Source organism: Empidonax traillii, unplaced genomic scaffold, assembly GCF_003031625.1.
Source record: "Empidonax traillii isolate 1590-97213 ecotype Southwest subspecies unplaced genomic scaffold, ASM303162v1 scaffold22:size5013007, whole genome shotgun sequence".
Lineage (NCBI taxonomy): Eukaryota > Metazoa > Chordata > Aves > Passeriformes > Tyrannidae > Empidonax > Empidonax traillii.
Window position 1 is genome coordinate 3,693,910 of NW_020955215.1, and position 27,298 is coordinate 3,721,207.

The window sequence follows — 27,298 nt, forward strand, 5'->3', positions numbered from 1 at the left end:
TGGACTTCAGACTAATAATCCAATAAACGGCTTGTAGCCATCATGTTTCTGCTGCCTGTTTCCCTTAAAATTGTTTAATTTCTAAAAAAAACCCTCAAACACTTAGGTTTTTTTATAAAAGTTTAAGCGACTTAGTTATTTGAAGGAAAAGGCATTCACTAATATTTAAGTAGTATCTTCTAAATTGGAAAATGAATATTAAAAAAGCAAGTGAAGTTTGCTTTCTATTTAACACTTCAGGCTGGCTTTTTACCCAGTTGGCATTAAGATCCTTTGGGTTTTTTTGTTGTGCAAGTTAATGTGCTGCTGTCACCAATAAAATGCTTTGCAATGTTGTGTGTGTAAATAAGTTTGTAATTTTGCCAGCAGTGTGATAAACAAACTCTTTCCCCCACCATATGACCATTTATTTTCTTTGTGTTTATGGGGAGGATGAGAACTGAGACTCGAGTTGTTTGGGGTTTTTTCTTTTCCTTTTTTTTTTTTTTTTCTTAAGTGTGTTAAGTTAAAATGTGTTACCAACCTCAACTCGTTAAAGTTAAAAACCCTGTCATTTACCTTCGTGGTTCTTTGCGTGTCTGAAAATCTCATTTCTAGCATGTACCCCCCTGCAAGGACCCTGTGATGTCAAACCATCAGGTGGAGGGAGAAGCTTGCTGCCCTCTGAAGCATGCCAAGGGGCTGGGAGACACAAGAGTGAGTAGTTGTAAAAATTGCACAGAACGCTGTGGTGTGGTATCTTTGAATGCTACAATTGTCAGTGCTGATGTGCTGTTACTGCTCTGCTGTTAAGAAGTTGGTCTCTGCTGCAGGGACTCACTGCCTGCCTTCCAGCTCAAGGGAACAGCACCTGTGAAAACACGTCTAGCTGCATCTGCTAAAAATAGCTCTACTTTTTTACTTAATTAACCTTGATTTTAGGGATGTTTGCATGGGGGTTTTAATATATAAAGCATCCCTCAGTTGAAAACAGACACCATGGATCTGGATTGTGGTGGGGAGAGCTTGGCAGAAGCTGAATTCTCAGATCTGGCTGTCATCTGGTCATCTCTCTCTAAACTTTGTCAAGGGCCCAGATGACTAACATTGAACTGCCTGATTGCAGGAAAAAAAACAGCTGGTTTGAAGTGGGTAGTCTAATAACCAGGTGGTGTCTTCTGTACAGAGTTAACCTCATCTGGTTTGCTTAAGTTTCCCTTCTTGTGTGCATTTGTGCAACCTCTTCCCTCACCATTCTTTTCTGCAGGTGACTCAAATCTGAGCAGCGAGAAGAGTGCACCCACCCCTGTAATGAAAAGGAGATTGATGTCCCTTGGATCAACAGTAAGACTCTTCTATGATGTCTGTAGCGCACTCCCAGCTAAACCTCTGCGTGGTTAAACCATGTAGCCTCTTCATACAGTTACTGTTAACCTGCCCCAGAGAACCATGGAACACATTGTTGTCCCTGTATTCTGTAATAACTAAGCAGGAAAAATGAAAATGCAGCATCTTTGGGCGTCGTGATGGTTACTTGGGGTTACAAAGTGCCTTATCTTTGGTGTTACAGTATTTGGATTTCTTTTCCTTTGCTCACCATGTAATTATGGTGTGGCTGCTCCTTTTTAAGAAGACTGTTTCTGTTCCTGCTTTCATGGGGTGGACAGGGCAGAGTAGAATCCTGGTGGTGCAAGAAACAAGGAGAGGATGGTACTGCATGAACAGGTTCTCAATGCCATGACCAAGACATGAAGATGCATGGCTGAACAAGCTGAAAAAATGATAGTCCTGACTTACTAATTTAGTGCACTACTACTGATGATTTAGGATGAAATTCTGCAAACAAACCTGTGCTTAAAAGATTAAAGTGTTTTTTTTTATTAAGTTTAGGGAGTGTTAATGTCTCCAACTTCCTGTTGTGATTGTTGTGAGCTGTTCCTTCAGAGTGATGCTTATGGCAAAGTACAGTGGTAAACCCCATCCTAACCTGATACTTTTCTGTGCTGTGTGGGGGAGAGAAAGGCTTGCTTTTTATTTTATGTTTATCTTTATATGAAGGCACTCAATCTTACATTTAGCTGTGTTCTTCAGCTGATATGCAGCTAGAGGTCAATTGAACTATTTCTAACACAAGTGGTTTCCAAAGCCAGGTAATGGGACTGTGAAGACCAAAAAAGATCTTACGCTTATGAGGGAGAAAAAGAAACAGAAGGCACTGGAGAAGGAGGTATGAATGTGTTATGGAGTGTATTCCTGTCATATCTGCCACTAACCAAAATAAAAAATACAAGCTGGTAGAACTGGCCTCTTGCATAGGAGAACATACAAGTAGCTTGCAAACAGCCCTGTGCAGAGCAGAGATTATCAGATGTTATGGGATGTACAAAGCATTGGGTTTGCTAAGAACAGCTGTGCTGGCAGTCTTCTCAGGAGAACTGAGTCCTATGTTCAGTACCCTGGAAGGTTCTATTTAACAACTGCTAGCTGAGATTTTTGCTTACTAATTGTTATAATTTTAATGTTTAGGAGGCAGCTTACACTGTATCAGTACATTTCCGCATACTAATTGATGCCTTGTGCCTCAGATGTCACATCGTCTTCTTGTCTGTCACAGCTGATGCCTAAAGATTTTTAGCTTTTTGCAGATTTCAGTGGAGCTGTGTAGTTTTCTCTCACTTTAGACTGTTACTTTCTCACAGTCTGAATCTCATTCCTGAAGCTTTGCTTTAACTGTCTTTTCAAGGTAATAGATTTTAGCAAGGACATTCCGCTGGGATGTGCATCTGGACTGGAATAGACAACAAGATACGAGGCCCTTGGAGGGGCTCCAGTGGGGCAGTTCTGAGGGTGGTTCCAGGGTGAAAGAGGTTTTTGGTTGGTTATCCCCACTAGATATGTTAATTAGTTAAAGATAAAAGTGTAAGAATTCTATATGCAAGTGTGTGCCTGTGTATTGGGTGCACCTGAAGGCCTTCATTCTTGAGCTGCTTTCTGTCTTATCTATACTAATATTGTTTGGAGAATTTTTCTTCCATTTTAGGCATCACAGCTGAAGAGGAGAGTTGGCTTCTCTTGCGAATTAAAGCTAAGACTATTTTAACTAACACACTGTACTGGGATGGTAAATATGATGTGCAATAACAGAATCACCACTGTTCTCTATTACCTCTTTCCTGTGCATGACAGAGTTAAAGATATTCTGAATGCAAGTTAATACAGTTTGGATACTTATGGCTGTGGTTTTCTTGGAGGGACTAAATTAATGATGTTTAAGAGAAATGATAGTAGGAAATAAAGAAAATAACTCTTTTTTTGTTTTAGATTCGGGCATTAGTGAGAGAGCGTGGAGAGCAGGATAAAAAACTTCAGGCTCTGGATGAGGATTTTGTGAAGATTGAAGCAAAGCTGAGTGCTGCAGTTCAGGAGAAAACATCTCTTTCAGCAACTGTTGCATCCCTAAAAAGGCAACTTCTGGAATTAAAAAGAAGCAATGAACTACTGAAGTCAAAGGTATTCAGACAAATAAGTGTATATTTGCTTTTCCTTTGCTGTTATTGAGCTCCTTGTGCAAGAGGAAGCTTTAGCTGCTGATCAACATCTGTTTTGCCATTCCCTGTGCCCCCTTCATTGGCACAGGGATGGAGCATGTCTGGTTTGGGATCTTGTGCACTTTGAGTGGGAGGGGAGGACTTTGAAAGGATTTCCTGAAGAGCAATTCATATGGAGGAGTTATGCTTAGTAATTTTATATTCTTCTCTAACAAGCTGTCTGAAGATGGTGTGCCAAAGAAAATGAGCAGCCTGTGCATGGAGTTAATGAAGCTCAGAAACATGAGGGATGCTAAGGAGAAGGTAGGACCATTTGTGCTGCACAGGATAGCGATCCTGAGCTGTTGAGGAACAAAGAATGAAAGGCTTAGCACAGAACTGCAGATCATGTGTTGTGTCTGTCCTCAACTTGGAAGCTTCCTCCACTTTCTGTAGAGTGAAAATAGGGAATGAAAGATCAGCTGATGAATGTTCTTGATTTTGCTGATCTGCAGAGTAAATCTGAGTTCAAATTAGGAAGCATAGAAATACCTCTGATATTATTATTTATGGTAGTATTAATACCAGTCTGGTCACACTATGAATCTCTTTGAAAACCAGTGATTGTAAGTATATTTTGAAGCTCCTATATGTTTGTATTTTTCTGGTGATAGTGGTTGTTCTAATAAATGGCTGATATCTTTACAGAGGGATACTTGGAATCACATTAAGCATAATATCAGGTGATATCATTAATCTGTAGTGAGGAATTGGTTTCAAGTTATCACTGTCTCTTAACCAATAGATTTGGTGTTTTTTACTAAATCTCATTTTAATGTTAATATGTGTCTTTTTTTTAAAGTCTGCACTTGCAAAGCAGGAAAACATGGAAATGAAGCTGCAGGAAGTGCAAAGGAATCTAGAGCATTCAAAAGGAAAAGTAGCACAGTTAGAAGAAAAACTGTAAGTAGCAGGAAGGGAATTTACTTAGTTGACACCACCTAACTGCTTCCTTGCTTATCCCTTAGAGTAAGCAAAATAGAGGCTGTCTCCCTGCTGAGAAGGAGCAGACACTATCAGTGTTGGTAACCTGTAAAAAACGTGGTGGAATGAAGTTCTAAGAACTGCTGTGTTCTTATGAAATGACTCTACAAAACATTGTTCCTTTAGTGTATTTCCAAAAGGCAGACTGTATCATCTCAACCCTTCCGGTGTGGTATGGGGGAAATTTTCTTGGGTATGGGATGGGGAGGAAACACATAAGTCTTCAGAATTATTGTTAACCTTGGAGCAAGACATTCATGTAGGTGGGATGCTTCTGGCTCTTTAGACTACTAAGTTAGGAATAAGCAAGAATGAAAAGCATTAGAACAGGAGCTGAAATCCTAACTGAGCAGCCAGGCATTTCACACAGAATCCCTGGACATGTGCATGTTCTCCAGAGAGGGGCACTGAAGAGCTGCTGTGGTGCCTTCACAGTTGCTTTGTTGTAGACACATTCTCTGAACAAACACAACTGCAGAGTGGCTTGGCTTCAGCAGCTCTGTGTAGACATTATTTGGGCAGAAGAAGAAGTGTTGATTCAGAATTCAGTCACTGGCTGCACAGGAACACTGTGTGTAGGTTTTTGCTGAGGATGGTGATCTATGAAGGATGAACTCTTGCCAGTTTTGCATGATTGGCACTGCAGCACAACTTGAATGTTAAAATACACAAAGCTCGTAATGCAGGTAGTGCAGGTCACAAAGGGAGGAAATTCTCATTTGCTACAACAGCTGCATTATGTTTATGCATTATGATGTTTGTGGCAGAATATGGGTCAGCATCTTTAGTGCAGATGAGAAGACCACATGGAACAAGTATTAAAAGAGGGTAGAATCCCCACTTAGAGCCAATACCAGTTTGTCAGCTAAACTGGACTATGAAAAGTATGTGTTACTGTGTAGCTCTGAATTTGCTTAAATGCATCCATCATAAAAACTTCCTGGTTTTAGGTCTGCTACTGAGAGAGAGAAAGTTGAAGAGAAGTCTGACACTGAAAAACTCCTGGAATACATCACAGAGCTCAGGTACCAACAAATTGTTCTCAAGTTGGCTGGGGTAAGTTAAAAGGTGGTAAAATTAAGCCTCACTTATGACTGGTGAAGTAGAACCTTGGCAATAATTATAGAGGAGGGGAAAGAAAGCAGGTATTTTTCCACGTAATGGAAAGGAATTGTAAGATATTATTATTCTGAATGCCCCTGTGCTTTTCTGGGCTGAGCAATACTGTGAAAGACTTCTATGTCCGTGTAAACCAGTCTTACAGCGCAAAAACTTGTGTATGGAAAAGTAGGTGAAAGCAGCTTTCCTGTTGGAAACCAGCAGTCCTAAGCATTTTTCCTTTGTGTTGAAGTTTGCAAATAAAATTTAGTAGTAACAAGTGCCTGAATTTTCTCCTACAGTAGTGTTGCAGAAACAGCTGAGAAATACAAACTAGATATTGCTCAGATGAAGGAGACACTGATTAAGAAAGACCAAGATATCGAGAGCCTGAGGGAAATCCTCAAAACAAAAGAGGAATCATGTAAAGTGATGAAAGAACTTAATGAAACGTCTCAGTTCCTTCAACAAGAAAAAGGTAATTTCTAGCTCTTCCATATGTAGGATGATGGACATATCTTAAATCATCTCAAATAGGTTTGTTCTAAAATATCAGCTTAGACTGGTTTGTTCCAAGTTAAAAGTCGAATCTCTGAGCTCCAGCTGAAAGCAGCTGGACATGTTTTTAACAGGGGGGAAATGACCTCACATCTGACATCTGTTAAGTCTGATTTGGTGTTTCCATGGCGGCTTACTTAGGTAAACAGTATGGAATGAAAATAGTTTGTGTAGTAGGAGTGGCTTTAATCTGAAAGGTGACCACTAAGGAGTTCTTGCTCCTTACTCTTCACTGAGAAGCAGGATAATGTGTGAAGTCACTGCTAGCAGCTTGTGCACAGGTTCATTGAGGTACTGGCAGTGTGTCAAAGATCCTTCACCTCCTTACCCCTTCTCTTCCAACACCACCAACTCTGCAATGTAAGACAGGTCCTCAGTTCTCTGTACTAGTTGGCTTCTGTGTGCTAGTACTGTGTGAAAGAAGCTTTGGGGAAATCATGGAGTTGTTTTTCTTCAGCCATACTGCTGTTCTGATGAAGGCTAATTGCTTGATCCAAACATTCCTGATGTTAAAATTATTTTCAAGTGATGTACTTGGAGCCAATTTTGAGGAGTGTCCATATGGGTTTAAGATGTGGGTTTGTTTTGCTTGGAGCAATTTTGTTTGTTTGTTTTCCCTTGCCAAATTAACTTTAAAGCTGGAATGGAAGTACTATGAAGAACAGGTACTGTAGTTCTTTGAAAATGGAGAAGAGAGCTTGTGTTATATTGACAGTTTCTCTGTGCAGAGAAGGAGTTGTCTGAGACCAGAGGAAAGTTCCTGAGTATGAATGCTGAAATAGAAGACCTGAAAAAAAAAATTGCCTTGAAGGAAGAACAACACCAAAAACTGCTTCAGAAACATGAGGAGGTTGTCTCTCAGCTGCAGCAAGAGAAGGTAAATACAGACTATAAATGAATCTAAAGATAAACTCTAGTCCCAAGGACTGGCACTAAAGTTTCTGGTTTAGGTTCTGCATGAGATGTTGTATTAATAATGGTCTCATCATTGGAATGTACATGTGGGGGCTGGCCAGCAGAAACTGTGTGTGGTCCAATAGGTCTAAGAATCAGTGCTGGTGTGATGGTTCTTCCTGTAGATTTGACCTTATTCTTGTGCTATGAAGTTTAAACACAGCAAATTAGCCTTTACTATCTAGAAAAGTATTATAAGTTTTGAAATCTGTGGTATTCTGGCATGCAGGAGTCATCTGCATCAACACAACAGAAGTTATTGGAGTTGCAGGATGAGGTAACAAGGGAGAGACTTCTTATTGAAGAAGAGCTGAATGATACCATGAATGAACTGAATAAATTACATGCAAAGGAGAAGAAAGCTGAAAAACTGGTGAAGCAATTGGAACAAGAAAACAAATCTCAAGGTCTTGAACTTGCACAGATGGAAAAAAAGTTGAAAAGGTTTGCAAAAAACTTTCAGTTTCTAAAACTTTGAAAGGAAAAATGTTAAATCAGTAGTACAAACAAAGCTTCTGAGCCCAGTTCAGGTTTTAGAGACCTGGACAGGCCTAGGGTTATTTCTTGCTGGTTGTTGAATATTGATAGTGATTAGATCTTGTCACTATGAATAACAACTTGAATCAGTTCTACATTGTCTTTATTTAAAACAATTAGCTTGTGGAGATTTGCTTTTAAGGCTGGTATTGCAGTGCTATGTCCTTGCTATGCAGGGTAAACTGAGTGCTTGTTGTATTGGGTGTTTCTGCCCTGCCCTGGAGAGGGCAATGACTAGAAAAGACTTTCAAGCCACTTATTTCTTCATTCCATGTATTAGAAATTTACTATTAAGGGTTTAATCTATCCTATAGCTGTCTTGGAAAATATGGGGAGGGGGAAATGCTAAGTTAGATCTGCTGTGAAGATTGTGCTTCAGTACGTGAGGAGCTAGTGGTTTGTCACAACTAATTGATTGCTGCCACTGCAAGCCTTGTGTAACTGATAAGAGCATTTGGTAATGTGTTCAGATGCTTCTCTCCAGTGCGGAATGCTGAATTTTTATTTCAGGAAGAATGCTGAGTTGGAGCAAATCAATGCAATTCATAGGAGTGCTATATTGCAAATCCAAGAAGAGCACAGGAATGCGCTGCAGAAACTTGGAGAGACTGTTGCTGACTTTGAAAGGTATTTAAGTTTAAGATACAGGACAGGGATTATCTCTAGGATGACACTGTCCATTCACATGCCTTGGTACTTCACACTGTATATGAGTGTTGGCATTAGAGCAGAGGATTTTGAAGTATTTGATGGCATTAAGAATTTATTCCTTGAGTGTTAGGTGAGTAAAACGACATACTGAGTATGTAATTCAGCAAACTGGATGTTTCTTCTTCCGAAATGTAACCAATTGGAGTAGCTAAGTGCTCTTGAATCAGAATAAGAGTTGTAACTAGTGATGGTGTTCTCTTTGCACTGAAATGTCTTGCAAAAAGACTGCTTCAAACTTGGGCTGAATTAAAGTCTGGTTTCCTACGTTTCTTGCAAATATGTTATCTCAAAATATCCAGATTATGGAAGTATGTAAAAAGTGGTACTGTAATTCCTAGGTATGCATGGCACCTATGAAGGATCCAGTGGGATATTTGCCCATGTGAGCTGCAGACAGTAGATCTTCTGGTGTTTAAAATAAGCTTCAGATACAGCAGGGTTTTTTGTATTTTAAAATGTCTACAAAAAGATGAAAATATCTGTATCACAGAATTTGTTAGTGTTTGTGGCTTTATGGAACTGTATTGTGGCTTGCTTTTTACCTTTGGATTTATCAGTGCCAGAACACTGCAGTATCTTCAAATTATAAAATCTTTGGCACTTGTCAGCATGAGCTTGTATTGTTCTTGTGAGGTCTGAATGTGTCAATCTGCATTTTGCCTGAAGTAACAAGATTTTTCTTATTTGCCTTGTAATATCAGCTACAAGAAGACAACAGCTGAAGAAATACGCTGTCTTAAACTGGAGAATACCTCTCTGCAAGAAGCAGTTGCCGACCTAAAAAAAGTAGGCCAAGAGAATCTGCAGTTGCTTCAGGAAGCAGAATACGCTAAAAACAAAGCAAAAGAAGAATGTGCAAGGTACTACAGTCAGTCTTCCTTAAGCTAAATAATGCAAACTAAGGCTTGCCTTTCTAACTAGAACTTAGTGTGGTGCTCTACTAGATAAGATCAGCATTTGGTATAAACTGGAGTTTCTGGTTTTCCCAGTGCAAAAGGTTGAATCAGTTCTTTTGAGTTTTGCCTATATGCAGAACATAGAGGAAAAGGAAAATACTTGAATGAAATATGCTGGAATATTATAATTTTCAGAAATATCAGTTACAGTGACTGCTCCACAGATAAGATCCACAGGGCAGACAAACAAATACTTAATGCAGAGCTCACTCTTTGTCACTCTGCTCTGAATGATGTGTCACCTCAAATTGTGCTCAAAGCAGATGCCATTTAACCATCCGTGAATTGCCACACTGGTGACGTACAACCAGGTCCTCTCTGCCTAATATGAGGCACCACAGTTACAAGAACTAACACCCAAGAAGTTGTGTTAGGCCACTAGCTGAGAATACGCTTCTCTGACTATCTAACAACAGTTTAGTGGTCCGTGTCCTCTGGCTATTTTGTTTGATTTGCTGGTTGAGTGTTAAGAAACCCTGGGAAGGATTTCCTTGTCTCCACCTGGTTGATGGGACAAACAGCTGAGGCTGAAGAGGGGAGACAGTGCTTTTAGGTGTAAGGCTTTTAAAATCTTGAGGTGCACCCACACTGAACAGATTGTTTTCTGCCTGAGCAAGTCTCTGTATATAAAGCCTAATAAACTATCTCTGCAAAAAGCTGTTGGCATTGAACAGCCATAAATGAGAAACATTATCTTTCCTTGCTTCAGAAACAGTGCTTGCTTCCTCATTGGAGAAGTTAATTATTATACATATTAAACTTGATTGCTTTCTGTAGTGTTGTTCTCTCTGTGGCACTGTTTGTGCAAATCTCTATTTCAGTTCTACAGACACCTTTTCAGTCGTGGTTACTTGTGTTTCCAGATTTAGAGTTGTGTAAAAAAAATATATATATTTAAGGGTTCATTAAGGAATGATATCTTCCTCAGGATGCTTTTAGAAGCCCAGACCAAGCTTGCACTAAAAGAAGCAGAAACAGAGAGAACAAAAGAGTCTTGTCTTGCGCAAATCACTAAACTTGAGGAAAAACTGGAAGAGCAAACTGAAGAACTGAAAAGGGAACTTGAAGCAGAAAGGTCAAGGTAACTTTCTCAAACTAACCCTGCATATTATGGCACGTCCAAGTTATATTGGGAAGAAGTTCGGAGAGTTAACCATGAGCATAATGAAACTTCACTTCTTGCTTTTTAGGAACTCCATAAATGAAGATAAGATCTCAAGCTTAAAAAAAGAGATCGAGACCTGGTATAATCTATATGAAGACTTGTATAACAAAACTAAGCCTTTTCAGGTGTGTTGGGAAGTAGGTGTGTGTTAGTATCTGTTCACTGAAGACTTTTGCAGTTGGCTCAAGTTCTGCTTTTGAGAAGTAAACATGCTACTTCTCATTGCAAGGCATTTATCCTGCAGTGGTTTCCCAAGTTACTATGCACGGAGCCAGCTAGTCCCCTTCCCAAACCAGTCTTCCTATGTAGATCTCAGTTTAGTAAAAAGCTGTGTTTAATTAAAAGATTTCTAAGAGATTCAATTTGTACTTCAGCAACAACTCAATGCATTTGAAGCAGAGAAGAATGCAATCCTACAGGAGCATGGTGCAGCTCAGGAAGAACTGAATAAACTAAGTGATGCCTATGCTAAACTACTTGGCCACCAGAACCAGAAGCAAAAAATCAAGCATGTTATGAAGCTGAAGGAAGAGAATAACCACCTGAAGCAGGTTTGTGAAATTAAAAATTAAAAACCTGCAAGCTATTTATGTTCCTGATGTCTCTTATTGCTCTAAATATTTATAGACTAATCCTACAAGCTCCTTACTTCCTATGATTCTTAAATTCCCTGTGTGAACCAGATTAAAACAAACCACCAGCCTCCAGAAACACCAAGAGAACCTGTTTTATTTTTGACTGAGTGTATGGCATAACAGAAGGATCAGCAGTGCAAATAACTACTCCCACTCTTAGTTTAGTTGGCTTTTCTTACCTCCTTTGGAGGTTCCAAACTTAGTAAACTAGCTGCTGAAAGTTTCAGACTAATGTACTGCTTAGTGGTGTTGCACAGCCACTATACAGTGCTGCTGGTTTCTCTGCACCTCTGTGTTTGTGTTGGGGTTTTAATGGCACTAGCAATTGTGTATTATGTTTGTCATAAGGCAAAATGGCTCTTTAGTAAATGATGAAGCAGGCTCTTCTGTTCTTAATCTAACTTCCAAGTATGATGTTTTCTGTAGGATATCTCCAAACTGCGTGCGCTGCTATCCAAGGAAAAGGAGACCAACAGACACCTTCAGGAGCAGCTGTGCACAGTCCAGGGCACCAAGCACTTGGATCCTTCCAAAGCTTTCCAGTATGATAGCAAGGAGAATATTCCTCCAAAAACCCCTCTTAAAGAAGGTAGGTTTAGATACTGATGTAGCCAAGTCTTTGTCCTTAAACTTACCCAAAGAAGGTGTGAGAGCCTTGCACAATCTGCTACATTTGGGGAAGGAAGGAGAATGGCATCTCCCTTGTTTCACAGCAGATGTTGGAAGCTGCATCATTGGGGCACTCCCAGTGTGCAGTTTGCTGTTGTGCTTTCCAGGCCAGGTCCTTGCTGACCTGAGCAGGTGCTGTGCTGGGTAAGACAGCAGAGCCATTTTCCTCCTGTCACCCAGCTCCTGGTACAACTGATGGGGGGTCAGGCAGTGTTCCCTGCATGAGGATGTGAGTTACAAGTGGCTCAGGCAGAGTTCTGTGCCTTGGTTCTTTAGCTGCTACTTGTCAGGACCTTAGGCTACTGTAGGTGTCAAGGAAAGATGCAAAAGGCCTGCAGATAAATGTGGAGTGGAGGAAAAGATGGAGAGAGCATAGAGGTGCACTAAGGGAAGCAGGATGGGAGAGAGTGTGGGAACCAGACCTGCATTAGAGAGTCTGTTCTGGGATCTGAAATCCTGGTGGTTCTGTCAGATGGAGTGTAGTGCCTTCTACTCCCCAGCAGATAAGTAACGATGTGGTGAGAGCAATAGTGAAAAACACAAACTTAGTAACATTTTTCCATTGCAGGTAATAAAAACAAAATTTAATGCCTTCTTGGTATTAAGAAAAGTAAAGTACTGATAAATTTGTATGCTACAGAAGACTGCAACAGCCTGCTTCAACTAACTCTTGGAATTGTGACAGGGAATAACAACACAACTTGTCTCAGTTGGGTGGGAGGGTACCCACTGCACATGCAGGCATTGTATAGACTTGAATCTTGGCAAGGGGCAAAGAATCTGTTAAACTGCATCTAAAATTAAGCATGTTTTAGCACAATAAAATTTTTGAAATAAAGAATCTGTCTACTTCCTTCCCAAGCCAAGGATAAAAGCCAAAGCAGTGTGACTTACCTAATTTTCTTTGTTCTAATCTTATCTTTGTAACACAGCCCAGTGTCATTCTTGCCTCAAAAGCAACATGTTCTCTGGTCTTAGGAAAATTATTTAGTTAAACTGTACAGTAACTACGACCTGCAATTCTCTTATCCTCTCCTCTGAGTTTCTCTTAACACAGAAGGAAATCCTGAACTTAACTGAAAGGTTAAAAGGAAAATCCAGAACTTAACTTGTTATTATATCTGCTCCTATCCTGCTCCAAGGAGCTGCTCAGGCAGTACCCAAAACTCAGCATGTAGCATATGTTGCCATTTATTCTGACACTGTGAGTTTACAGTGCATCAAGTTAGAAAGAGTTTGACAAAGGGTGTGATATTCCAAGTGAAGTCACAGGACTGGTCTTTTATGGTTGCTACAGCTAGAGCTGCCAGGAGCTGCTTATACTGGCAGAAGAACAAGGAAACTCCGGCAAATCCTTCTGCCACCTTCCACCAATGGTGATCCTCGAGCTTTAAAATGCTGATGAATCATGTAGAACACTCTGGGGAGAGAAGCAAAGGTGTGGAAACAAAGGGGAAATCCAGTCAACTTCAGTCAAGGAGGCTTTGCCAGTTTTGTGCACATATCAAATAAAGTTTGTAATAAAACTGGAACCTTGACAGTGGTAGCTCAACTGCACAAATCCATTACTTTCATCTGGGGAACTTTTTTTAATTGAAAAATCCATAATTTAACAAGAAGTTATTTCTCTGATCATTCATCATGCTGTATTGTAGCAGGGGCTGTGGTGTGCTTGGTTGAAATGTAAAATGAAGAGCTGTTAGAATCCTCAACCTGCCTGACCTAATTAGAGCCCTCCTCCTGTTTCCTATAAAAGGAAAACTGTGTAAGACTCAGTGCCAGTGCTTTGAATGAATTTTATACACACAATGGCTCTGCCTGCTCCTGCTGCCTCTTATGAAGTAAAAGTTTAGGCTCCCACTGAGCTGCTTAAATGGTACCACTGGGACCAGACCAAAAGCTTAACAGGATTCTGAGCCACACGTGATGCAGGGCTTGAATCAGTGTTTGGGTTCCAAAGGTCAGCAGAGCCATTGCTGCTTCCAGGGCGTGTGCTCTGTGCAGGCACAGCTCACAAAGGGACAAGAGCACAGGTGAACTGCAATAATTCCCTAGGCTGGTGATTCCCTCTGGAGTTTGAGGCAATGCCTGAAATGCTGGTGGGAATGGAGCAGGTAAGACTCTGGATATTTGCATTAATATGATGCTGCCACACTTTGATTACAGAATCTAAGGGAGCAGAAACAGGAGGGGAGAAAAAGACACTTAATTACTCTTTAGTCTCTGTGAATTACAGTCTGAAAGGTTAATTTAAGGAATGGTCCATTGAGTCACCCGGGGTGCATTGTGCTTGAATGATTGTGATACAGACAACAATATAATTTTTGTTTAGCTGTTCCATGAAATCAGAGTGTTTCACAAAGTGAATGTAATGACAGTAAAGAAATTGGAAGTATAGGTAGAACACTACTGAATCCAGGTAAATATTTGATGAAAAAAATAGATTATATTATGCAAGGAAGATAACAAATTATACGTAGTTTTTGTAATTGATATTGTTGACAAAAAAATGAAGATATTTTACATGCTGATTTTTGCTTTTAGCTTGAGGCTTCAGTGTTCATGCTTTCCGTATTTTTCTCTTGCTTTAAGCCTAGAAGGCAAAATTTTCATTTCCATGTCATGGTTTTTGTTAAGATGCACAGTCCATGTTGGGAGGAAGTGATGTGGGATTGATGTTACCTCAGAGCTGCTGAGCAGTTTGGTATTTCTTTGTAGATTTTTCTTCTGGATTTGAAGTTATGAATTACTGTTATTTTAAAATAGAATTCTAAGTTGAATGAAAGAGAATTAAATGTCAGTAGATTGTTACAAGGAAAAAAAAAGGCATCTGCATTACAAGAAGGCAGAAACTGCCTCAAGTAGTTTTATATATATATATATATATCTATCTCACTTTTTTGTCCTGTGAATATTAGTTGTTTGTCATAACTAAAGGTCATTTACAATATAATACTATTAAATTTTAGCATGATTCTATTAATCTGGTAGATTTTTCCGATTTCTATTCAACTGTGTGTTAGTATCAGCTGGTTTCCCTCCTTGACTACTACCAATTAAATACTGCTTTAATCGAGTTGAATTCATCGGGGGCAGATGTCAGTGTGAATGTAGCTAAAGTGAGTCTTGGCCACTAATTCTTATGTACCCACTTAACTTTAGTTCTGTTGTTTAAAAGAATGCCAGGCACCATCTCTGCCTTTGGGGGTCAGAAATGGCACAGCAATACTTTGTATACAGATTCCTGTTACTTTCAAAACTTGCATCAAAGAAAACCAAGTCTTTCATGATGTAAGCATAAAGTTTTATACGTGGGATGTGTACCATAAGCAGTCGTTGCTTTCTCAAAGGCAGCTTCACCTTCTCTGTGGGGTTTACCTGTTGGCTTTAGATCAAACTCAGGATAAAGGCAAATTGAAAATGCTTATTATTTTCTATCATTCTAAAAGGAGAAATGAAGTAACTTCTAGTGCTTGTGTCAGAGCTATATTAAGGGGAATGTTCTGGCAGCCAAATAAGATATTTTGGTCCAATGATAAAGTTCCCCAAGTGAAAGATCACAATGGGAAGATCACAGTTTCAGTAGGCGAACTTGGTATTACTGAAGGTCAGACAGGTGATTACTGCAATAACTTTATTTACTGCTTGAAGCACCATAAACACGATGAAAACAGGAGCCAGCCTGCAGCTGAGGCAGCCCGGTTACACTCCAGCTCACTCCCTCTTCCGCCTCCACGCCGAGAAAATCAACACCAGTAATGGGCGAACGGGGCTGGTTTCCTAAAATCCAAGAGCTGTTGCCAGTATGCTTATAGGTTTTAGGGAGAGGAGGTGTGTCCCTGCTAAAGCGCGTGCCGTGGGCCGTGTATTTTATAAAAAAGCCGCTTTTTTGGTGTTGGGGACGATCCATATCCCACCGCTCCGCGTGGGCTCCCGCTCCTCACTCCGGGTTCACGAAGCCCCGCCCCTCTGCCCCGGCCCCGCCCCTCCTCGCCCCTCCGCCAATGAGCGCGCGGCGGCGGGGGGCGCGTGCGTGGCGCTGGGGGGCTCGGGCGCCCCCTATCGCCCAGCCCGTGTCGCGGCGCCGGGCGCGGGGCAGGAGCGGCAGCAGGCCCGGCCATGGTCGGCCGGGAGAAAGAGCTGCGGATCCGCTTCGCGCCGGGCCGCTGCGAGCTCGTCGAGGTGAGTCCCTGCGGGGAGCTCCGGGGGGAGATCCCGGGGCGGGTGTCTGCGGCAGCGCGGCGCGGGGCCGGACGGGCAGGCCCCGAGCGCTGAGGGAGGCCCGACGGGGGGGCGCGGCCGCGGGGGCTGCGCCTGAGGGGAGTGGGGAGCGCGGCCGGGGGCTCCGGGGGCCGAGCGGCGCCGTGTCTGACCGGGATGGCCGCAGGGCGCTGAGGGGTCGCAGCGCCGTCTCACGGCACTGGGAGGGTCTCTCTGCCATGGGGAGCCCGTGCAGGGATTCCACGCAGGATTCCACACGGGATTCCTTTGAGAGGCTTGCCCCTGCCCGCGGGTGCCCGTGGTCCCCACAGGTGTCCGTGAGCGGCCGCAGCAGCGGGGGTTTGATGGGCGAGGGGAACGCGGAACAGCCTCTGGCAGCGTTAATGAGGGTTCGCTCTCAGGCAAGATTTTGCAGAGCCCAAGGGTTTGCGTTTTGCTTTCTGGCGCTGCCGGGGATGTCAGAGCTCAGCCGCAGCTCGGTCTCCCCGTGCCTTCCCTGCTGGGACTTGTGTATCCCGGTATTATGTTACAAATGTGTGTTACACCAGGAGCTTCCGCTTTGTAGTGGCCCTTCCCTAAAGTTGGTGTTTTGAGTTCGTCGTGATTTTCTAAATAAAAATATAAAGCTTAAAAAGTACGTATTTCTCTTTTTCACCTCGAAACGCACCGCGTTTTTCTCTCTTTGTAAATTACACTACTATTTTGTGTTTTGTTAGCGTCTGCAAAGTAATCTGATGTCTCATAAGTGTTATTTTTTAATCTCACCATGTTGTCACTTGTTTATTTTTATGTCAATGAGACAGCCAAGCACAATTCTTTTATTATTGTGTTAATTCTTAGTTAATGTTGACATCAGATAGAAGAGAATTAAATTGGATGCTTCATTATGAAACTCAAAATTCTGCATGTCAGTGGTGTTGTTCAGAATGGTTTGTGAAGACAAATTTTTGTGTGCTTGATGATTGGAATGTGGTTGTGGCTTAGCTGAGAAACACATGTGAAGGATTTGTTAGCAAAAGACTCATCTGCATTTAGGAACCTGCATTTATACCTATAAAACTTGCAGGCAGAAGGATAATATCTGAGTTCTAGAACGTCTTTTATTCTTTACGTATAGTAACTGTATATAAAATTACTTCAAAATCAAAGAGTGCTTTGTAGCTCTCTTGTCTGTGTGTTGACAACAGCAGCACCTTCTGCACATCTGTGAGGGCACCTGCAAACAGCAGGGGTGGGAACATGGAACTTCAAGGGCCTTTGGGCTCAGAAGTTCTGTGGTTATGAGACAGAAATGCTGTTGCAGCTGGGGGATGTCCTGTGAAGGAGCTTATAGGGAAAGAATTCATCGGTGTAGGTTTTGTTAGCACCAGAATATGTAACTTCTGGCAAGGTGAAATAGATTCAGACAGGTAGTTAGTTTGTGTTGGATTTATGGGAAACATCTACCAGTTATCTTGCTTTTTCAGAAACAAGTGATGAAAATCAATCAGTCTTGCAGTCAAGAGCAACAGGATGTGCTTGGTGAAAGCTGTGTTTGTGTCCAGTTCAAGCTGTGCTGCTGATGTAACATCCTCTTTATGCTGTGCAGAATAAACAAACTTGGATGAATGATGCTTAGAAATGTCAGATTTCAGGAATGACACTTGGTTTTGTGTTGGACCATTTGGACCTTAAATCTTACATCTTTTGGGTCCATTTTCTAAAGACATTGTTTCCCTCCTTTCAGATTGCACAAAGCTATCAGCTTTTGAATGAACTTAAAATTCTGTCTTCACTAGTGGTTTGGTTTGTTGTAGAAGTAAATGAGTTTCCCACTAAAGTTTTGTTTTCATTATCTTCAAGTGTATGTTTAAATATCAGTCTGGCTGCAGTATTGGTGCTCCCCAATGTTTGTGTTCCGTGAGACACTCCAAAAGAGTCAGGAAAAGCTTATTTAATACAGTAGCTCTGACTATGGCCTCTCATACTTTTAAAGAAAAAACAGTAGAAAATTGCAGTAGAAACAAAACTTTTCCTGTTGTCATTTCCCCAGGAAGATGTTGACATTCCCAGTAGGCGAGTTTTGATCACTGGTGCTACGGGACTTCTTGGCAGAGCTGTGTTTAAGGAATTCCGTGAAAATAACTGGAATGCGGTTGGCTGCGGGTACAGGAGAGCTCAGCCCAGATTTGAACAGATTAATCTTCTGGACTCTATAGCAGTTCATGACATCATCCATGATTTTCAGGTAAGTCTGGAGCATGAAGTGGATGGATGGTTCAGTAGTCAGTGGATGGTGCTGCTGAGCTCCAGGGCTGCAGTGGGGCCGATGCTTGGGCAGAGCTCTGACAAATGTGCGTGTTGTGCCCCACCTAGAGTGTAGGTTTGCTCTGTAGGGACAGACAGCTCTAACCTGTGCTGTCCTCACCTCAGCAGGCACAGCTGTACATGACAGCCCACTGGCACTGCCAGGTGAAAGGACAAGATCAGTGTGAGTTATTGACACAGTAATGGGTCAATACACAGTTCTGGTGAAGTGGAAGAACACCTGAACACAACAGCAGGAACTGTGTGTAGCCTGCAGTGCACTGAGGAGTGTGTGTGAGAAATACGTCTTTGTATTAATATATTTTATTATGCAGAGTTAAAAAGACAAAACCAACAACTTCAGTCTCACTGTAAAATCGAAGCTAGTGAAGATCACAATTGCAAAACTAACGACAATTTTTTTTTTTTTTTGGTATCTTGAGGCAGCAAGATACCTGTACTTGTACTGTACTCCCTTGGGAACACATGCTCCTCGGAGTGCCATGATTAAAAGTAACACTGTTACTTTTATTGCTTCACTTCTGCCTGAAGGGCATCATCACTACAGTTAGGGTGCAACTGCAATCTCTTGACCATGTTGGTTGATTAAAATTAGTCTTTAATTTCCAGCCTCATGTTATAGTGCATTGTGCTGCTGAAAGAAGGCCAGATGTTGTAGAAAGTCAACCAGATGCTGCTTCTCAGCTCAATGTGGCTGCTTCAGCAAACCTGGCAAAAGAGGCAGGTAAGGAGACCATCTCATGGATTGAGTTTCTTTTTAAAATACTGCATTTATTTATACAGAGACATCAATACAAATAAGTTCCTCTAAGTTCTGAATGTCACCTCTGCCATCAGTGTGCCATCCATCCATTTTTTGTAAGGGTGCTGTGCACTGATATGTGAAGGATCAGCAAACAGAGCAGTAGGAATGAATGGGGAAAAAACATGAGGTCCTTGGGAGATTTGTTTAGAGGGTTGTTGGGATTTCAAAAAAGGCATGAGTTAAAATAAACTGTGTATAAACATTCTCTTCCTAGCTGGAGTAGGAGCGTTTCTGATCTACATTAGTACAGACTATGTGTTTGATGGAACAAGCCCTCCTTATAAAGAGACTGATGCACCAAATCCCCTGAATTTATACGGTAAAACCAAGCTGGAGGGTGAAAAGGCAGTCCTGGAAAACAACGAAGGTAAGAATACACTCAGCTGTTTTTAATAGAGGCTTTCTATTTTTGCTTAGTTGTAGACTGGCTTAATAGACTCCTAAGTCAGTGGTGAAGTTGCAAAACCATGGCAAGGAGATCCAGAGAAGAATGTGATTAGCACTCAGTCCTTGCTTGTGAACAGTTGCTCTTGCTTATAGGTTGACTAAAACTTTATTTCTTACCTGTTCTCATCATCATTTGTGTTACTTGTTTCTGCTGATGGGCGTTCATGAGCCTTTGTCTCCTGTGAATCTGCTGTTCCTAAGGAAAGATAAAATATCTCACTCAAGTATCTCACTCAGTATACAACTGCTGTTATTTAGGGGGATGCATTGCAAGGGTTAATAACACATTTGTGATTTTAGGCAACTAATTTTTTTTTTTTAATTGTTTAAATCTTTTCTTAATGAAAATTTGGCATTCAAAATGTGCACACGTAATTTAAAAAAATCTATTTAATAAGGAATAAAAGCTTGGGACTGAACATATTCCCTTTCATTTAAGACTTCTTTCTCATATAAAAGAAAGGTTTGGCTGTTTCTAGTTAGCGTGCCATCAGTTTCCAGTCACAGATTATAAGGAAAGAAGCACTTGTATTTTCCCAAAGAATTTGAAGGAAATAATCTCAGTAAATTTGCAGAAAAGTCTTCTGATATGCCAGTATGATACTTGCACTGTGATACTGCCCAAACAGGGAGAATTGAGCAATACATAAATTAGTGTGATGGTCTTTCTGTAAGTCAATGTAAACTATATGAGATAGGTTTGGCAATACTAGTAAGAAAGAGACTTTCTAAAATATACTTGGATAGGAAAAGCCCTATTTAAGTAAAAAATAAATCTAAATAAGTTATTCACTCCACCTCTTGATTAAATATCATCTCTGAATTTGACTGTGTTGCTGTTGGCTCCCTCTTCTAGATTGGGAGTGAAGGTAAGACTTTCAAGTACGTATGGGTATCTTGCTTGGACCCTTCTCCCAGCTCAACGTTGTTTGGTTTTGTAACCTTTTTGAGCAGGATGTGTCAGGCAGCAGTGGAGTGCAGAGTGGGATTATTAGCAGAAGGAGTTTTGAGGTGGTGCTGAGTAAGGTGCTTGAAAATACCAATTCTGTTGTTTCATACGAATATAAATATTTTACATGTATTTGTTTTTCAACCCCTAATTTGTAGGTTGAATTCACTCTGTCAAACGTGTAGTTGGGTGAAGAGCTGCCCTGTCTAATTCTGTTGGACAGTGCAAGAATCTCCAAAAATAATTTGGGTGTTTTCACATTTTAAAAAAAGCTACTTTGGTTAGGAGGGAATGCAGGTTATATTTAGTTCTCATGCATAGAAAGCTGCAAAGTTGCAGTAGGTCTTCAGAGCAGTTGGTCATGAGGTTAATGCTCTCCTTGTCCCAGATAGCTGAGAACAAATGGAAGGCAGTTGTCTTCTCAAAAAATGAATTCTTTAAAGATACTAAAAAAGAGGTGTTTCAACCAGTATTTAAAGAGAAGAACATATTTGTAGAGTGACCAAATAACTGTTTCTAGAGTAGCAGGAAATCAGTGTCATGTTGGGTTTTCTATTTGTTTTTCTTGTCTAAGTACTTATTCTGGTTTACTTTTCTGTGAGAGTTATTTCTGTGTTAGCTTTTTCTGTTTGTCTCTCTAATAGCCATAGCATTTTCCTCCAAATCTTTTAAGAATTGCAATGATTGGTGACTTCAGCTTCAAATTTCAGGACTGATTTTTTTTTTTTTCTTTCAGCAAAGCTATTCCTTTTAGTGAATTTGTCATAGCCATCTTGGAATTCCCCTGAGAGCCTTTCTGAGTCTTCATGACTGAGATGGACTAGTATGATATATTCCATCATGAAATATCCTTCTCTTTCCACTTGCTCACTGTTAATTTAATTTTTCAAATCACTGTCTTGAAATCTAATACTGTTTACTACTGTTCTGTGAACTTGTTCCTTATTTGTCAAGCTTTTTCTGCATTCCAAAATATTGTTTTCCAGTCCAAAATTCATGTCTTTTTTTCTGGTAAATGGTATCCTTGATGCAGGCATGCTGCATGAAAAATCTATGGAATTGATGCCTGAATATGGTGACTTGTGATTGGCAGGAATTTTTCTTCTTGCTCTTATCCAGGGAGGATGGGGAGTGCTGGAGTAATTCCGTAGTACAGTCAGGTTTTGTAATTTTTAAATGTTTTAATTTTTGTTCTAACCCAAACAGGCCCCGTTGTGCTGTTAATGAAAGCTTGTTAACTTTCTGGGAATCAATGGCATAAATGAAAATAAATTTATACAATCTTAGTGTTTATAAACTGCTTTGATATAAATTAAAATTATTCTCTGAGAGCAAACATATTAACTAATTGCCTTTTATTTGTGATTTGTAGATGCTTACTATCATCAACATATTTCTTAACACTTCCCAACTACTTCTGAGGTTATGCTGCAGCATTTGTACCTCTCTTTACCAGTGGTAATGCTTCTAAAATATTCTTTCTTTTAGGAGCTGCAGTGCTTAGGATTCCTGTCTTGTATGGAGAGGTAGAAAGACTGGAGGAAAGTGCTGTGACTGTTATGTTTGATAAAGTGCAGTTCAGTAATAAATCTGCCAACATGGACCACTGGCAGCAGAGATTTCCTACCAATGTCAAGGATGTAGCAGCTGTTTGCAGACAACTGGCAGAGAAGAGAATGATGGTAAGAGTGTCAAGAAATGAGCCTTTGCAAGGGGAAAACAGTTTGAGTTCTCAGCTTTGTTTCTGAACAACTGAGAACTGCACGTAACCTCAATTATTCTTTGCATTTCTGGAATGCTGGGAGGGAGGAGAGAAGTGGCTGTAATACTGCAGTACCTTTACATGACTGGGGGGGAATTGTGGTCTTCGAAACAAAAGGGAATGAAGTGATGGGACAAAACCTAAAAGTTGTCCTGTGTCTTGTAGTGTAGAGGAGAGAAATGGAAATGCCTAACTTATTCTGCCTTATGTCAGCCTTTTGCAAATTGCTAATTTGCAAATTTTGGTGGAAAAAAACCCCATGGTGGCTGAATGTAATTCTCAAAGATGCCCTTGATTATTATCTTAAGAATGCTGAAGTGGCAAAACAAAGGCACTGAACTGAAATACTTTATCGTGTTTGTTCACCACAGCACCTTCAGATTACCATCTCTGCAAAGTAAGTGAAACAAACAACAACCAACCACCTTTACTTTTTCAGACACGTAACAAAGAAAACATGGACCATGCATGTAAGGTGGATAAGGTGCAGTTTGGTTGGACTCCTGCAGGATTTGCAGTTTGACATTCAGAATGTGTGTGGTGCCTTTTGCCTTTGTTTTCAAGGAAGCAAACAGCACAGAGCAGCTGAATTGCTCCTCCCCAGCTCTTTGACCTTGGTTGTTTGCTGGGCTGCTCCATTTGCCTCCTGTTCATTCTCCAGAACACAGAGTGTTTGTGAAGAGCCAGGTCAGATCCATGTAACACCAGTTTCCAGTCTCAATCCCCAGATGGGTGTTCTCTGGAAATGTGCTGAGTTTACAGAACACCAGTGAGGTGCTGTGAGGTGCCTTTCAGGGTGGGGTCTTGCTGGGTGATTATTCTGCACAGCTCTTGCCCAGGAATTAATCTGAGGGCCAGCTGGCTGCTGCTTTTCATCTGTGCTTCCTGTTCTTTCTCTAGGACCCATCAGTAAAAGGAACATTTCACTGGTCTGGCAATGAGCAGATGACTAAGTATGAGATGGCCTGTGCAATTGCAGATGCTTTCAACCTCCCCAGCAGCCACTTGAGACCAGTAAGTGACGTGTTGTTCGACCTGTAGAAAGGTGGATGTGCTTGGTCATTCCAAGTAGTTGGTCTCACACTGGCTGTGCCAGGGAGCTTCCTCTTCAGGAGGGTTGTGCCTGTCTGGCCCAGCAGCTGCGTTGCTGAGGGGGCTGTCTGGGATCCAGCTCAGGAAAACAACAGCTGCTTCGACCTGCTGAATTAGGAAAATTACCCAGTTTCACAATCTGCAATGTAATGGTATTTCTGCAGAACAGTTCCCCTGAGTCACGAGTAAATCCATATCTTTGTTGGATCTTTGACCTTAAAAAAAGCTTACAGATTGACAGAACATGAACTTGAAGGTAGGAATCTGTAAAAACTCTGCAATGTCCAGATTTATTTCTGAATACATGCACTTAAGAACCCCATTTTTTGCCTTGCTTAAAACTCCTGTCCTGCAGCCTTATTGGCACTTAAGACTACTCTTAAATACATACTGGTAATGTGGTGAGAATATAACATGTAAATAGTATTTTATTTATATACAAAATAAATTCCAAGGATTCAGAACTGGTAAACACTGGAACTGAAATGTGGCTTGGAAGATGGCAAGAAAAACAGTGGAGAACACTGAGTCTGAATTTTTTCTGCCCAAATCTATTCTTTAAGTATATTGATCAAGATATGGTTCTGTGAACATTCTGGAGCATTTCTCACCTTGTGATTATAATCTAAGAGTGAAAATAGGAATAAAACTAGAAAAGCACAAATAGCAGCAGTAATTGAGTGAGAAAAATTTAACTCCACACCACCCTGCCTGACATCTATTGAAATGAATTTAGTTAACCATAAAACAAGCAAACAAACAAAAAATCCCAAACAAAAAAACCGTACAGAAAACAGTTGGAAAGGAGGAGGGGAACATACCTACATACAAAGCGACGAAGGAAAAGTTTTAATGTACATATATAAGTATTTCTCTGTCACTTCTGATTTACTTGTTGGTGTGTTGACTTTCTGTCTTCTGTTTCTGTTTTAGATTACTGACAGTCCAGTTGTGGGTGCTCTTCGCCCGAGGAATGCTCAGCTGGACTGCTCCAAGCTGGAGATGCTGGGGATAGGCCAAAGGACACCGTTTCGAGCTGGGATCAAAGAATCACTTTGGCCTTTCCTTGTTGACAAGAGATGGAGGCAGACAGTCTTCCATTAGTTTGTAACTTTTTTTTAGTAAAAGTATGCTATGTGGCACTTTTTTAAAAGAAAAAAAATAGTTTTGTATGAGTGTTCTTAAATTGTGACATTTATGAGCTTTCATTTAATCGGGTAAACAAATGGTCTTGCACTAGTGAAACTGTAAGCCTAAAAATCGTTCAGTGACAAAAACTGAGCCTGTTTGATGTCATGCATCTTTCCTTCCATTTGTACCAGTCTAACTTCATGTCTTTTCCTGGCAGATTGAGGTTCTTAGTAATCAGTGCCATGTGATGCTAAGAATCACTTCACTTGCTGACTTACTTTTGGCTGAACTATGTTGTTGATGCTTAAGGTCTGTGTCGTTGTATATACCATTTCTCCTCATTAAAAGACATGGTTGGTTACTTTATCACCCAAAAATCCCGAGTTTTTTGTTTTTAACTTCTGCAGGTGGTGTTCTTAGGGAGTTAAGCTGAAGTAGGAATAGTTAAAATACTTGTTTTGCTTGAGCTCTGATCAAAATGTTTTTTAAAAAAGTGAAACCTTATTTTTGCAATTATCAAGTGTACTTTTTAGGCTTGAAATATTTTCAGAATGTTCTGTAACTTGAATGCCTGCAGCTTTGTATTTGTACAGTAAGTTGTATGCATTTGTTTAAAAGGTGACTTGTAAAAGGTAGAAGGGGGTGGGGAGGGTGGGGAAAAAACAAGTTTTGACCTGGGTTTCATTTGGGTGGGGGACTGGAATTGGAGGATTCCTTTTTTATTTTTTTGACTGGGTGGGTGGGTGGTTGTTTTTTTTTTTTTACAAAAGCATAGAATATCTTCATGTTTCTCTTTTTGAGGGGCAGTATTTGGGATTGGTTAAACTGATGGGAGGAAGTTGTTTGTTAGTTGATACAGTGAGATGGAGAGGAAGGGTGTTTAAGAATTTGTAGCACTGCAGCTTCTTTTGCACAGATTGGCAGACCTTGCACTGATGCAGCTTGTTGTGGAACAGCAAAGTGCTTGTGTTGAAGGTTTGCAGCATAATAATGTAACCACAATAGTCCAATAGAAGTCTTTAGTCTGCTTCAGTCTAGTCTTTAAAGCTGGACTAAATAGCCAGGTAAAGTGGAGGAAGAACACGTTTTAAAGGTTTGCTTCCTTCTGAAGTTTGTAGAATTAACAATATAAATGTTCTCCCATTGGCAGCAGCTTATTAGGAAAGCCAGTAAAAGGTGCAGTTGGATGATCATTTATTTTTCTGAGGCTTAAACCAAGGAGGAGGGAAAGATGTTCAGATTTAATATGAAAAAAAAAAAAAAAAGAAGGGAGTTGAGGAGAGACACACACAAAAATAGACCAACTGAAGGTCTTGTAAAGGTCAGCTTTATGTTCAGTCATTTAATTTCAACTGGCATATGCTAAGCATTCATAATCTCAATTTGTTTTTAGTTTGAAATCCTGTTATACACATGGTAATTTATCTCCAAAATGACAATAAATGTATATTGTTAGCATGAGAAACGGTAGTTGATTCTTTCTTTACCATCAGGATTTGTTTGTCTGGATCATGAATATTTGCAATTCTCCTTGAAATCTCTGTGCCCTTTCAGTGTTGGTTTTTTTCCTCCCTTTATTTCAGTAACTATTTCCAGAGTCAGATTAGGTTGGATCAGTTTCTCTGTCAATGTGTCACTGCCTTGGGGATGTGATAAATGTCCACACAAAAGGTACAGAAGATTTTGAAAATATGAGCCTGAACATCCTGGGCCTCAGTGCTGGATCAGGACTATTCTGAGAGCACATCCTCCCCTCGCAGGGAGCAGTTTGATCAGGAGGGAAGAAGGAGGATTTCTTTCCCAAACATAAAGCACCTGATTGGGATGAGTTGGGCATTTTACTGGGAGGAGGGAATTGCAATTTTTGAACTTTTTTTCTCACACTGAGCAAGTAAATCAGTCCCAGTCCTAGTGCTCTAAACACTGAACTGTGACAGTGCACAGTTTGGACAATTCAAAATTTATTTTGAAGTGCAAGGAAAAACAACCTGAAGGGCTTTGGAGTAAGTCTCACTGATTATAACTGGATTAAATGGGTAGCTCCTTTCATTCCTTAACTTTTATAGTATGGCTCAGAAGTTTAACCTAGGTTGAATGTTCATATGTTAATCCTTTTACCAGGCATTTTGAAGTAATTCTGCCTAAATTCTGGCAAAAGTAGTGATGAACCTCAAGCTGTCATAATTAAATATGTGGGATGTCCCAAGCTGAGATATCCAATCCCTTTATATAAATGTGTGGATTCTGTTCAGATAAATAGATACTTAATTTAAGTGTGGTAGTGATAAAATTTAGCAATCTATATTTATTTATTAATGTCTTTTCCATTTTGCTCCCTATATGGACTACATAAAATAAATACCAAACTCCATTTGGATGCCACTTCTTTCTTTTACAACCACAAGTTGCTCTGTGTCCTCAGCATCCCCCTTGGAGGCTCCAGTCTCAAGGCACTTCACTACTAGAGAGACAACTGAAATAATTCACTCAGCTTTGCCTGACATCACCCCCCTGTAACAACACATTTATCTCAACTCGTGGCACTGGAGTCTGTTCTGCTGCAGAGGTGGGTATGGGTGTCTGAATTAGGACAGTTGGCTGAAAACAATTTTTCAGTGATTAATATGAAGAGAAATAAGTCTGTTCAAGAGGACTCCTCACCAGGCAGAGGAGATAACTTGATTTCAAATTATATCAGTGATTTCTGCCCTAATTTACACGAGGCTGTTTTACACTAACTCACTAATGACA

At 40.6% G+C, this 27,298-nt stretch overlaps 2 protein-coding genes across 4 annotated transcripts; both read left to right on the top strand.

Annotated features, from left to right (window-relative positions):
• Positions 1 to 534: 534 nt before the first annotated feature.
• On the top strand, positions 535 to 12,443 carry HMMR (hyaluronan mediated motility receptor). Of its 2 annotated transcripts, XM_027902541.1 has the most exons (17): positions 535 to 696; positions 1,247 to 1,323; positions 2,126 to 2,206; positions 3,301 to 3,489; positions 3,744 to 3,830; positions 4,369 to 4,469; positions 5,501 to 5,575; positions 5,951 to 6,126; positions 6,935 to 7,083; positions 7,390 to 7,604; positions 8,208 to 8,324; positions 9,110 to 9,268; positions 10,293 to 10,445; positions 10,555 to 10,654; positions 10,904 to 11,080; positions 11,591 to 11,753; positions 12,402 to 12,443. In XM_027902541.1, the coding sequence occupies exons 2-17, from the start codon at positions 1,291 to 1,293 to the stop codon at positions 12,419 to 12,421; spliced, it is 1,995 nt and encodes a 664-aa protein (XP_027758342.1). In that variant the 5' UTR covers positions 535 to 696; positions 1,247 to 1,290; the 3' UTR covers positions 12,422 to 12,443. The 2 variants fall into 2 exon arrangements, with proteins under 2 accessions (XP_027758342.1, XP_027758349.1); XM_027902548.1 differs by lacking the exon at positions 2,126 to 2,206.
• Positions 12,444 to 13,440: 997 nt separating this feature from the next.
• MAT2B (methionine adenosyltransferase 2B) lies at positions 13,441 to 26,012 on the top strand. 2 transcript variants are annotated; one of them, XM_027902570.1, is made up of 7 exons: positions 13,441 to 13,947; positions 18,087 to 18,281; positions 18,971 to 19,085; positions 19,381 to 19,533; positions 22,051 to 22,244; positions 23,225 to 23,338; positions 24,350 to 26,012. In XM_027902570.1, the coding sequence occupies exons 1-7, from the start codon at positions 13,918 to 13,920 to the stop codon at positions 24,518 to 24,520; spliced, it is 972 nt and encodes a 323-aa protein (XP_027758371.1). In that variant the 5' UTR covers positions 13,441 to 13,917; the 3' UTR covers positions 24,521 to 26,012. The 2 variants fall into 2 exon arrangements, with proteins under 2 accessions (XP_027758371.1, XP_027758362.1); XM_027902561.1 differs by lacking the exon at positions 13,441 to 13,947 and adding an exon at positions 15,904 to 16,015.
• Positions 26,013 to 27,298: the final 1,286 nt, after the last annotated feature.

Bases quoted from the DNA above. Each gene is read 5' to 3' on its own strand.
- HMMR (XM_027902541.1), top strand. From the start codon at position 1,291: ATGAAAAGGAGATTGATGTCCCTTGGATCAACA. The intron at 4,470-5,500 runs GTAAGTAGCAGG...TCCTGGTTTTAG, and splicing joins GCACAGTTAGAAGAAAAACT to GTCTGCTACTGAGAGAGAGA. The intron at 11,081-11,590 runs GTTTGTGAAATT...TGTTTTCTGTAG, and splicing joins AGAATAACCACCTGAAGCAG to GATATCTCCAAACTGCGTGC.
- MAT2B (XM_027902561.1), top strand. From the start codon at position 15,953: ATGGTCGGCCGGGAGAAAGAGCTGCGGATCCGCTTCGCGCCGGGCCGC. The intron at 18,282-18,970 runs GTAAGTCTGGAG...TTTAATTTCCAG, and splicing joins ACATCATCCATGATTTTCAG to CCTCATGTTATAGTGCATTG. The intron at 19,534-22,050 runs GTAAGAATACAC...TCTTTCTTTTAG, and splicing joins AGTCCTGGAAAACAACGAAG to GAGCTGCAGTGCTTAGGATT.